A 12,735-nucleotide genomic window follows, 5' to 3' on the forward strand; every position below is an offset into this window, starting at 1 on the left:
AACAAATTTCATAGTTTCATTTTGGCTATTTCGCTGCAGTGCCCATGTTTAAATTTTTAAAATAGAACACGAAATAATATAAATTCGTTTTTAATACAAATAATATAAATTAGTTGAGTTGAAGCTTTCTTGCATTTTACTTTTAATATTGTTTAGTTCCTTTAAAAAATTATTCCATATAAATACATTTATTACCATTAAGCCATACATTTGTTTACATAATTATTGGTCATGTTATGTAGAGTAGCCAACAACTGCAATTTAAAACTGAAACATTCATCTAAATAAATTAGGAATAGCAAGAGCGCCACAATGAGTAATAGAACAAAAAATTAGGTAATTAACAAACATTTTTGAAATTATTATATAACCAACGTTTCGTAAATTTTAAATAAATAATCAAAACGATGATGTGACATTCCTGATTTACCCTTTCATTGAAATAAAAAGATGTATTTATGTTAATTTACACGTGTAAATATATAGACGTGGCTATTTACCTAAAATTTACGAAAATATCTTGTCCAACTTCATCTAATTACAACTTCTAGTATTATCTCAGCTGAGATATCATTATCTCTTCTGCTCTCCTATGAATTCAAGGTTAGTTCATTTTTCCTCAAATTATAAGGTTCACAAAAACATTACACTCCTTTATTTCTCTAATTTTCCCCCAAACTTTAAGATTCACGAACAATATCTTATCAAAATACTGTGATGTTTAGTTAAAGTTTGTTCAATTAGTAGTCTGGAAACCTATATCCATTTTCTAATGAACTTTAGAATATATGGTTGTGGCATCATTAAAAAGTAAAAAAAAAATTAATTAACTTTGTCTACCTTGTTTCATTCACTTTCATTGTTCGTTCTTTATGTGTATATGTGTAATTTTGGAGCTGCCTCAAAAAAAATATGAATTTATACATGAAGTTGTTGGACATCAAAGATCAATATCGCTGCAAAGACAACCCCAGCTCTTCAACTTAAAGTCTTAAAATACCAATTGATGTTCCTAGTAGACCCACTGATTTTTTTCTTTCTTAACATTAGTAAATCATATAAACATTTACTACATATGATTCATATCTATATCTATCATTACTTTTGATGTCTGTTATAGAAAAATAAAATACGCAAAACAAGTTTCAATTAACTAAAACTTATTTCATATCCAATGCATATATTAAAAAAAAATAATAAAGTTAGTATCAAGCATTTTTTTTAATAACTTGCCCTAAATTACAATTTTTTATTATTATTATTATAGATATATAATGTAGGTTATTTATGAAGTTTTTGAAAGTTGTATTTTAAGAAACTATTTTACTTGTCTAGATTTGGCAAGTATTTAGACAATATAGAAAAAAAGTACCATCAGTAATAGTTGATTGTATTTGATCATAGGACAACTATATATTTATCTTTTGTAATTTTGCTAAGCATTACTTATAACATTTTTATTCTCAATGTTAATTAACTTTTATTTTTCTCAATCTTACTCTCAATATTTAATTGATAACTAAATTCATACCTCATCAATTGAAACTACTAATTTTTAATAGAATTATACATAGGTATAAATAAATATGTTGGTTATTTCATATTACTATTCCTTTTTTAATTAGACAGGCCTAAGAATGTTTAGTTATAAACAAATAACTAAAAGTGTCAATTTTGTCACTATTAGTTACATGTTTGTAACTACACTCATGCTGGCTAACAATACGGAACTTAATGGAAGGAAGACTTTCATTTGCTTTTTTGTGCCTCACGGAAGTATCAATTCCGTAGCTAACGGTATCGGAAGAAACTCTTCCAATAGTGTTTTTGAAAGTGGAAGAATGCTATCGGAAGACATTCCTTCTTTTAACTTCCATTAGTCAGTTGTATTTGTATTTTTTAATTAAAAAATTTATGAACCGTTGATAATTACACATCTAACGGCTAATATTATTTGTCTCTTATTAATTATTATTTTTAATTAAAAACCGGAAATTACCCCTTCCATTAGAGAAATTTCATTTTGTGGACCTAAAAGTTAACAAAATATCGAGACTAGACCTCATATTTTAAAATAACTAAAAATGGACTTTTGTTCCTATTTCGGACACAAATGCCCTTCTAAACAAATAATCTCATTTCACTTTTACTCTCTATCTTCTCAATCACTCATTCGGTCTTTCACGCTCGATTCCAACAAGATACAACTAAATTCGATGAGATACGAGAGAATACGACGAGCTATAATGACCTACAATGGTAAAGTTTCACGTGAATTTGACCTTCGTCGCTTAAAATGCCCAAAATTTTGAATTTTATCGTATAACATCGTACATTATCATACACTATCGTATATTATCGTACATTATAACACAATTTCATTTGTATGAAATTTATCGTACATTATAATTATAATGTATTTGTTATCTCATCATACTATATCATACATTATCGTACATTATATTGAGATATTATAATGTACATTATAATTATAACATATGATAATGTTCGGTACAATATAATGTGATATATTATAATGTATGATAATATACAATACCGTATGATAATGTACGATATAATATGATGAGATACGATACATTATAATTATAATGTACGATAAAATTCATACAAATAAAATTGCGTTATAATGTACGATAATATATGATAGTGTACGATAATTTACGATGCGATAAAATTCATACTTTTTGAGCATTTTAAGCGATGAAAGTTAAATTCACGTGACACTTTGCCATCCTAGACCGTCATAGCTCGTCAGATTCTCTCGTATCTCGTCGAATTTAGTTGTATCTCGTCGAAATCGAGCGTGAAAGACCGAGTGTGGGATTGAGAAGATAGTTTAGCTTATTTGTTTAAAAGAGTATTTGTGTCCGTAATATGGACAAAAGTCAATTTTTAGATTTTTTTTAAATACGAGGTCTAGCCTTGATATTTTGTTAATTTTTAGGTTTATAAAATGAAATTTCTCTTCCATTAAGTCAAAATATTGCTTAACGGAAATACCACTTTCGTTAACTTCCGGAAAACAAATCCGTTAAACAATGAAAGACACGCTAGTGAAAGTGGCACATATTTGAAAATATTTTAAATATGTGCCACTTTCACGCTAGTGGTATTTCCCTCAGACTAAAACACTTTTAGATCTTTCTAATTTGAAAATATAGTAGTAATATAAAATCAGCCACATATTTACTCCTATGGTGTCCAAAGTCCAAACGCTTTGGACCAGGCCCCATTTTTTAATAATAAGAATTATTATCTTTTATCAATAACTTTAATAAAAGGAAGGGTTTATAAGTATTTTTTTTTAAAAAAAAATTGGCTACGTAAGCCATCTAAACTATAGGAATTGTAAATTAACCAACATTTTTTAAATACTTTGTAAATAGCCAACTTGCATACGTGGCAGTTTATTAGCTACTTTTTACATGTTTAGCTGAGTTAAATAAATCTTTTATTAATCTGTTATTAAGTTAACTTAAGTATTTACAAGAAATTAATCAAAGATGGATTATATACCAATTCACCGTGCTATATATCTTAATAACCTTTTTTAAAGAATTGTTTTAAGTGGTCTTTACCTTTCGTTGGTTCGTTACTTCTGGCGCAGAGGGGAAAAATAAGAAAGAATCGCAGAGGCGATTTGAGAGAGAGAGAGAGAGAGAGAGAGAGAGAGAGTAGAGAGTGAGAGTGAGAGAGAGAAGGAAAATGAGGTGGTCGGAGCTCGCGTGCGTGGTAGGTTCTTCTTCATCTCGTCTTCTTCCTCTTCCTTCTTGCGTTTGAATAGATTGGGGGTTTTTGTTCTCTGAGGGTTTCGACGGTGATTCAAGGCGGAAGGAAGGATTTTAAGCTCGTGATTGCTCATTTTCTTATTAAGGTAAAATAAAATCATTGATTTCTTTGTTTTGGTCCGATTTAGGATTTTAAACTGTGGCTTTTAGATTCCGAGTTGAAATCATGAAAATGGAGTCTGATTCTTGGATACTTGCCTTGAAATTCCTGATTCTTTGTTGTTGGTTTTTGCTTTTGAAACAATATGTTTATTATAAATGATCTGGGAAGGGAACCTCATTTTTTAATTATTTAAGTCTTATCCCCATACATTATTTTACCTAATCGCTTTTAGGCTATTCTCTCAAGTTGAATCTGAATCGGAATCACGTTGAGATATACTTTACCCTAATTTTCACTACTCGTTTAGTTCACAGTAAGGACTCTAGTTATTTGTTGTGAGTTATTCACAGTTTATTTAAGATTTGATGTAGATATTATACCCACACTGTGTCATCCATCCAAGTCATCTAACGGAAATGGGTTTAAAATATTTGGGGCAGCAATGAATAAGTTTAAAATAAGGTGTATACCTTGTCTGAAAGAAGCGTTCAATTCTATGCCTTAATTATCACCGTGACTCATTTCCAAAATCACTAATAGACTAGTCCAACAGACAGTAATCACTAATGGACTCAGTCACCTAAAAGTTAAGCATCAATAATCATGTTTATTTGGGTTTGAAAATGACATAGCTAGAAACCCTTTTTTTTTTACAAACGGATGGAATATTCAAGCTGTGACGTATTTCTTTATTTTCACTGTAAAAAAAAGGTGTTGGATGGTTTCTTGTATGTTTATTTTCATCGAATTGCCTTAAATTCTGGCTTTGACATTGGATGTTTGATTACCTTCTGTTTTTTCAGGCTAATAATTCTGGAGATTAAGTCATTGGTTATTGAAAGTGGTGAAAGAGTGACGGGATCGTTGGCTTGTCAGCCTCATTTTTGGGCTTTCGGTTGCGTTTCTCAATCTCAACGGTTTTGAAGGTTAGTTGAATTTCAACAGTTTGCACCAAACTTTTAGTGATGAAAAAAGAGAGAGGGTAGGTAGAGCTGTATATATTCTTGTAACAATTGTGATATCAACCAACAGAATATACACCATTCATTGAAACGGGATTCGAGACTCGGATTCAAGCAATGTCGGCGTGATCATTACACACGAGAATGAAAAGCAAAACGAGGAAACCGGTGGACGGGCCGAACTGGATTCTGATCGCCGGCGGCGCGTTGCTCAGCACTCTCTCGATCCGCCTTGGCTACAAGCTCAGGCAAGCCTCCGATGACAGCGACACCACGGCATCATCTCGCCGGAGCCGAAGCCGAAGCCACCGCCGCGGAGAAGAAGATCCGAAGGACGAGGAGGCGACCTCAGCGTTCGTCCCGGCCGAGAACGGGGTCATATGGGCGACCTCGCCGGACCGCCTCGAGCTCGCGCCGAACGGCCACCGGATTCCGGCGACAATGGGGTTCGGTTCCCCGTGCGCCTCGGACTCCGGCGGGTCCGCAGACCTCTTCACGAAGCGGGACGCGATCCTGAAGCTGAGGCAACAGCTGAGGCGGAGAGACGAGATGATATCGGAGATGCAGGACCGGATCGCGGAGCTTCAGGCCCAATTGGGTCGGTCGGCCCATCTCGAGGCCCAGCTCGAGGAGGCGAACAGAGACGCGTTCGAGTCGGAGAGGGAGGTCCAGAGGCTGAGGAAGGCCATCGCGGACCACTGCGTGGGCGGCTCCGAGGGAGAGAAGGTCGAGATGCTCAGAAGAGAGCTCGGGGAGTTGAAGGAGGTTCTTCAAGGGAAGGACTACTTGCTTCACAGCTACAAGGAACACAAAGCCGAGCTCTCTCTCAAGGTCGCCGAATTGCAGTCCCGTCTCGCCGACTCAGCTTCGTCCCATCACCCCCTCCTTAACGTCTCGTAGCACAAATCTCTCTCTCTCTCTCTCTCTCTCTCTCTCTCTCTCTCTATATATATATATATATATTAATTTTTTTATTTATTTACTTCCATACATACATGTGTGTCTGTGCTCTGTTTGATTTCTTGACAAGTTTCCTAGGCTGATTTGGTTCAGTTTTGTGGATCATTTTTCATCTGTTAGCTTAGGAAGGAAAGAAAGAAAAAAGCCTTTGCTGAGTTTGGAAAAAGAATGAAGTGGAAAGTTGGTTATTAACATTGTGCTCACACACCAATTGTCTTAGTTTCATGTTTTAGATATTTGTAGTTATTATCTTGTGGGGAGGTTTATTGAATTTTGGTGGTCATTATTATGAATTTTGCATTCAGCTGTGACTTTCAAAATAGTGTCTAACTACCTTGCCTGATATTTCAGTATTATCTGAATGTTAGAAGAGTCATTCATACTTTAAAAAAAAAAAAATGAAAGCTGGATAATTTATACTAGAGATGTTTATACACCAAGTTAAGTATCCCATTGTCATACACCAAGTTGTAATTATCCTTTCAATTTAGAGCTAAATGGTGATATTAGACTCACACCCATATATGATCGGAGTTAAGAGAAGTTTACATACACACATAACAAACCCAAGTACAACAGGGCATTACAGCAAATAGCCCCAATTCACACAAAAAGAAACAGCCTCATAACATCCATATCGAGGTCTCAAACTTTAAGATATATTGTCATTTGCCATCTGAGTGCGAATCCCTATGACTTTTCATTATTTTAAGTTGTGATTTGCAATTCCAGATCATTATTCTTCAACCCATTTGCACCGTCTGTTTGCTTTGAGGGCATGATGATTTCAACGTTGGCTTTAATAAAGCTCTCACGTTTCATCTCAATGTTCTTACCCCACAGAACTGTGTAGAGCCCACCAATTATCAAGATGGACCCCAGAACACTGCATCAACATCAAGTCTCAGTGTTATAGCTAGTGATAAATAAAATAAATTTGTGATAATTCATGGGTAAAATAGATTTTTTTTTTTTTTAAAAAAAACTCATGTAAAGGATATATTATGGGGCCACCTAGGTCAAAAAAGGATAAAAAGTCCCTCCATAGCCCATAGACACCATAGTAGTGATAGGACATTGTTCTATTGATAAAAGTACAGGACAATATCTTTGTTAAAGTTTCATTATATTGACAGCTTAATTCCTTGCCCTATAGATTCGGGACAGTTTTTCACAAGCATATATATGTCTTTACCTAGAAGAAGAAGAAGAAAAAATTTCTTTTTTTCTTTCAAAATTTGCTGGCGAGTAAGATCAAACTAAAGTAGGTATGGTAATGATAATGAACTTACGTGCCAACATAAATTTTCTCAGAGAGAAGAGCCCAGCTAAGAATGGCGACAACAATGAGAAGAAGAGGGCTAAATACAGACGCGTACAGAGGACCTTTTCTCTGTATACTCCAAGAAGTAAGGAAAAATGCCACTGCCGAGCCCATTATTCCCTGTTAATTAGACAAAAGTAAAAGTTAAAGGACGAAATCATTAAAATACAATTATGTCACACACAAAATGGATTTTTTTATTTTTAGGTTTAGGGGTGCAATTCTTAATTCCGACTATTTATATCGGTTCTTCATTGTTTTAATAGCAAAAATCTAAAAGCCAGGTTGAAATTGCTTCCATAATCTAAAAAGGGTCTTGCAAAAGCATTAGTACACTGGTCTAGTTTCAAATTCTACATTTTCGTAGTGTAAATCTCTTAATAAAAGGAAGATTATTTTTAAAGTTTAATATTTCAAAATAGTAGTTTTTAAAACTATTATAATTTTTTTTTAATAAACAGTAAAAGAAAAAATTTAAATCCAAAACAACAAACAAATTTTTTAATCTAAAATCTGTAAGCATCAAGATTTTGTTTTATAATAGCTTCGGAATACTATTTTCGTGATAAAAACTTTAGACACTATTATTGCGTACAAATTTAAAAACACAGTAATCACATCACATGCAATTTCAAGTTAATTATTGATTTGGTTAACAAAAGAACGAGCATATGGTAAGCAGGAAAAGAGAAAACTATAGTTTTGCCTAGCATTTGTCATATAATAAAGTTAGTAATTAGGGTAATACCGAATAGAGAGCAGCTACGAGGTTGACAGTGCTGCGCAACGACCAAGCTGACATCCGATGATCAACGACAAGAGCGATGGCTCCGCACTCGACGCTCGACATCATACACATCATTGCAGTGGTCGTGTATGGGGCCGGAAACTCCTCGCTCATCCCCGCCTAAACAAATTTCATCAATATTTCACTATCTGATAAATGATGGTATACTAAAATCAACACCATGTTAATTGTATTTTCTTCTTCTTTTTTTTTTTTTTTTTTTTTTTTTTTTTTTTTTTTTTGCTCAAATAAAGCATCGGTGTGGAAAAAAATATATGTATTTTAAAGTTTTTGATTGATGCTCTTGAAAATTGGAAATCTAGTAAGAAAATATATTTAATTTGGAGTTTAAATTTATTTTATAATTTTATGTAAGCCGATTTCTATTTTGTAGGTCGTCAACCTTACTAATTATTTAAATATTTAATAAAAATACTATTTAATACTTGCATGTTGAATCCAATTATTGATGTTTTCTTATGTGACTTGCTGAGGCCATAATTGGAAAATGTAAGAAATATAAACTGTTGAGTAAATGAAACTAATCAATAAAAAATATTAAAAATTAAATTTACATATTTGTAAAAAATAATAATAATATATTTTGTGACAATGTTGTCACAAAAACTAATTATTTTGTGACAAATGTTATCATAAATAAATGATTATTACGACCATTTCCCATAATAATACTTACTTGAATGATGAACCATGCAGCCCAACCAACGGTGCTTAGTATGACAAAAATAGGGCCTATGAGTGGATTTGTGGGTGCAGAGTTAGAAGCTCCACTTTGTTTGGCTGTCTCAAGATACGACCAATTCAAATTCAGCTCTCCCAAGCCAATGGTCTCTCCTTGGTAAAACGACAACAACATTGCTCCGCCCACACACAGCGTTGTTCCCACTATCTTCCCAATCCCTTCCTTCTTCTTTATCTCCGCTGATTCTTGTCTACACACATTATAATTGTAATTCTTGATTATAAATAAAAGGTTGATTTAGCTAAATAGCTAATTTAAAGTCATGAATTTACAAAATAGCAAACACTTGTCTAAAATTAGTGAAATAACAAAAATGTGCAATACTCTGGTTTGAAAAAAAAAAATTGACCTCAAAATTAATTTTTTTTCAAGTGATAAATTGTTTATTATAATCGTCAAAAATTTTAATTTTGGGTGTATATTTTTTTTGAAAACGTAAACTTGACTAGTTTGCTGAAAAGTTGAAATAATTTTGACTATTTTGCTAATCAATAAGTTTCAAATGACTATTTTGTATAATTTTTCTTAAATAATACTTAAGAGATATTTAAAATTCATTTTTGAAAAATGTTAGATTTTTGCAATTAGAAAATAAGAAGGCATATATGATTAGCAATTACCTGAAAATAACGGCTAGGATAAATGTGACTGCTGGGAGGATATTAGACAATGCACTTGTTATTATTGCTGACGAGTATTTTAAACCCACAAAGTAGAATACTTGGTTTGCCACGGCTCTGCAATTTTTAAATACTAGATTAGATAAAAATAAGATCGCTAATGAATAATATATAAGATAAGTTACATTAATACACTTAGATTCACCGTCACACTTCGTCCCTCATAAGTATATACTAAAAGAGACAAAGTCATATTACCACAAAAAATAATTAATCTAAAAATTTATAGTATCAACCAACTTATATTTCTACATAATAATTGAAAATATGACTACTAATCTATAATTTTATAATCACACGAAAACAATTATAACTATTTTATCTTTAAATTCAAATATTCTACTTTTAAATTTAAGATATATTTTCTAAAATATTATAAGGGACATAGATGATTTTTTTTTTCCAATCCCATACTTGAAATTAGGAACTTATATGAAACATCTGATAATATTCATGGCAAAGTCAGACTTGTGTGGAACTTAATGTATAGCTAGCATGTCCTTACTTTAGGTACATGTAATTAATCCCACCATAACATATACACACACGCACAAATATATATATATATATATATATAGAGAGAGAGAGAGAGAGAGAGAGAGAGAGAGAGAGAGAGAGAGAGAGAATAGTCTTACCCAGTCAACGAGCATAAAAGAATGCGGAAACAAATGGACATAGTCAGATTGGACCAGATGTTCCTGCCAATATTAAGAAGAAAAAAAATTTAATTTGATTATCATTACAAATATTTATAAATAATTAAATGGCCACATATTACAATTGGCTAACCGTAAAAAAAAGTTTGCTAATAGCTTAAATTGTTCTTATTGGCAATTACCTACAAACTACATATTAGTTATTACTTGTCTTTATATTCCTAATAATTTATGCTATTTTTTTTAATAATACTACCCTACAAACATGCTTAGTTGATTATGTATGTGCAAATAATGTAAATTAATATCATGAATATTTTACTCTAGATTGTTACACATTTACACCATGGGTTCTGATTGATTATAGTTTTCAACAAAACTAACATATAACTAATCTTTCTTTTCGAAAAATGTTACATTGAAGTTTCAAGTGGAAAGTTCACATGCAACATGCAAGGCGCCATATTTGATTACGTAGAATATATAAACAAAAAGTATATTGGCAAATGCTTTCAATAAATCATATTTTTATTGAATTAATTAATATAGGGCACGATTACCTGTAGTCTTCCATCCATTCCCTAGAAGATATATTATTTGCGATTGATTACGTTTCAGATTTCAGGCTTTAAGTGTGTTTTTCGTTGTATATATAAACGAGGAAAAATATGACTTGTAACTGAAATATACAATGATCAGGCTTTCCACACGTCTTTCTGTGCTAGCTTATTAATTATATAATTGCCTTCATATTTTATTCTCGGGAATGATTTTTGACACGATGCACGACTCTCACGATTACCCCACCAAAAGTAATAAACACCAAAAAAACTATTTAAAATTGTCCACTTGTCACACGTTGTATTGGTCGTCCAAATTCAGGACGGTGTCAAATAGCAATGCTCTTTTATTCTATTTCTTTTAAGTAAAGAATTAATTATAGTACTAGGTTTTTGGTGACTAAATCAGTTTATACGCAATGTTTATGTAGCTAGGTCTCCACTTATTTCCTGCGTTATTTCATCAAGAGTTTGAGCAAAAAATTAAAAGAGAGCAGCCAAAAAAACTATAGGTATGTCTTTTTTTTAGTATAAATATAGTTTTTCGTGCAATACAAGAAAAAAAAAAGAACACAGTTCTTATAATTTCAGTAATGGAAAATGTACATAATTTGATAATTTTCCGCGTAAGATTTGTCTGTATATCAAACCTATAGTCATATAGCAACAATAATTTGGCATTAATTGATAAAGGAAATGAAAATAAATAAATAAATAAAAACTTGAGAATAAAGTACACACTTTCCAGGAATTGATTGGCAATTCTGTCTTACGAAGAATGCCATTAGACAAGACCTAAAAAAAGGGTTTCATATTAACTAGAAGATTGTAAAATTTATATTTTCTTGATCAAGACCTAAAACGCGCTAATATTAAGAATTTTAATTCTAACTTCTAACTAAATCTTCAGCCTAATAATTACTTATATATATAACTTTTCTTCCATCGAATTCTGTTATGGATCACAAACTTGGGTATAATACTGATCTTAAACTTCAAAGGAAAAATAAAAGTTAAGATCATTATATTCTAGCTACTTAAGCCTTATTTCACAATTGAGATTGGATTTATTTTATCTTACTTTAAATAATCCACTTAAAATATTTTTATTTACGTATCAGTTATCAATCAAACTTTTTTCATTACAACGAACAATACTTTAACGCAAATTATAATGAACAAAAGAAGAAGAAGAAGGATCAGTTGTTTATTATGGGGATTATTGATCATTCATTAGATTAGAATATATAAATAAATATATTACATCCAGAAAATTTAAATCAGTTAAATAAGCATGATATAATAAAACCTCGAACGATAGTATAAATATCTTAGTAACACTTCAAATTAAACCACAAAATACAATTATATACACGTACTATGATCATCAAACTTAATATAAACTTAAAATGAAAATTACCAATACCAATGTACGATAGCTAATCATGAACTAAATGTATATACAGACGTATTAGTTAATACCTTTCCATAAAAAAGCTCATGGGAGCAATAGCTAGGGCTGCGAATATTTGGCGGTATGCAACGAGAACAAACGGACTCATACCCGAATCCAAGGCAACCTTAGACGTTATGTTCATTCCCGCGTACCCGATTTGAACGAAAACCATAACCAAAAATGGCATACAAGAACTAACCCTAGGGTTTTTCACCATGTTTATTTATTATATATTTGAGTATTTTTTTTGCTACTTTCTTTCAAGTACTATATATATAACCTCTATAGAAGGCTAGATATATAGCAAAGAAAGAAAGAAACTAACGGCCTTATATTTGTAAAGAGAGATATGAATCAAATGAAGAGAGATATGAATGTAAGGGAATGAATGAGAGTAGTATATATATTAGAGATAGATGTGCAACGGAAAGCTAAACGAATCTTTGCATGAAAATAAGGAGAAGCAAGAATGGCCATATTGGAAATCATGATTAATATGATAATTTCGTGCAACACTTGTGCTCTTTGCATGAGATAAAGGCCAAACTGATTGCCACTACAACACCAAAGGCACTTTCAGTTCACTCAACAAAAAAAATATAAATATTAAAGTTTTGCTTTCAGTTTTGTCTTTAAGGAAATTCTAGGAGCCACCTCATAGCACATCTTACAAAC

The 12,735-nt window shown here is 31.9% G+C and overlaps 2 protein-coding genes across 3 annotated transcripts; one reads left to right on the forward strand and one right to left on the reverse strand.

The window, feature by feature from the left end:
• The first annotated feature begins 3,587 nt into the window (after window positions 1–3,587).
• On the forward strand, window positions 3,588–6,127 carry LOC149381410 (uncharacterized). 2 transcript variants are annotated; one of them, XM_089602065.1, is made up of 4 exons: window positions 3,588–3,753; window positions 3,829–3,895; window positions 4,716–4,838; window positions 4,945–6,127. In XM_089602065.1, the coding sequence occupies exon 4, from the start codon at window positions 5,019–5,021 to the stop codon at window positions 5,772–5,774; it is 756 nt and encodes a 251-aa protein (XP_089458191.1). In that variant the 5' UTR covers window positions 3,588–3,753; window positions 3,829–3,895; window positions 4,716–4,838; window positions 4,945–5,018; the 3' UTR covers window positions 5,775–6,127. The 2 variants fall into 2 exon arrangements, with proteins under 2 accessions (XP_089458191.1, XP_089458190.1); XM_089602064.1 differs by having other exon boundaries at window positions 3,588–3,895.
• Window positions 6,128–6,542: 415 nt separating this feature from the next.
• Window positions 6,543–12,277, reverse strand: LOC149381411 (WAT1-related protein At1g09380-like). Its single transcript, XM_089601348.1, has 7 exons — window positions 12,087–12,277; window positions 10,024–10,086; window positions 9,329–9,445; window positions 8,643–8,898; window positions 7,907–8,065; window positions 7,127–7,278; window positions 6,543–6,720 (listed from the first exon to the last, which is right to left on the reverse strand). The coding sequence occupies exons 1-7, from the start codon at window positions 12,275–12,277 to the stop codon at window positions 6,543–6,545; spliced, it is 1,116 nt and encodes a 371-aa protein (XP_089457474.1).
• Window positions 12,278–12,735: the final 458 nt, after the last annotated feature.

This window comes from Urtica dioica, chromosome 11, assembly GCF_054948205.1.
Source record: "Urtica dioica subsp. dioica isolate 48M chromosome 11, U.dioica_male_clone48M_v1_H2, whole genome shotgun sequence".
Classification (NCBI taxonomy): Eukaryota; Viridiplantae; Streptophyta; class Magnoliopsida; order Rosales; family Urticaceae; genus Urtica; species Urtica dioica.

What these genes read in the sequence shown, in the direction of transcription:
- LOC149381410 (XM_089602064.1), top strand. Translation starts at nt 5,019, where the DNA reads ATGAAAAGCAAAACGAGGAAACCGGTGGACGGGCCGAACTGGATTCTG.
- LOC149381411 (XM_089601348.1), bottom strand. Translation starts at nt 12,277, where the DNA reads ATGGTGAAAAACCCTAGGGTTAGTTCTTGTATGCCATTTTTGGTTATG. An exon ending in ATCCTAGCCGTTATTTTCAG is followed by an intron (nt 8,899 to 9,328) that starts GTAATTGCTAAT and finishes TAATGTGTGTAG; the next exon opens with ACAAGAATCAGCGGAGATAA. An exon ending in CTGCATGGTTCATCATTCAA is followed by an intron (nt 8,066 to 8,642) that starts GTAAGTATTATT and finishes AAATTTGTTTAG; the next exon opens with GCGGGGATGAGCGAGGAGTT.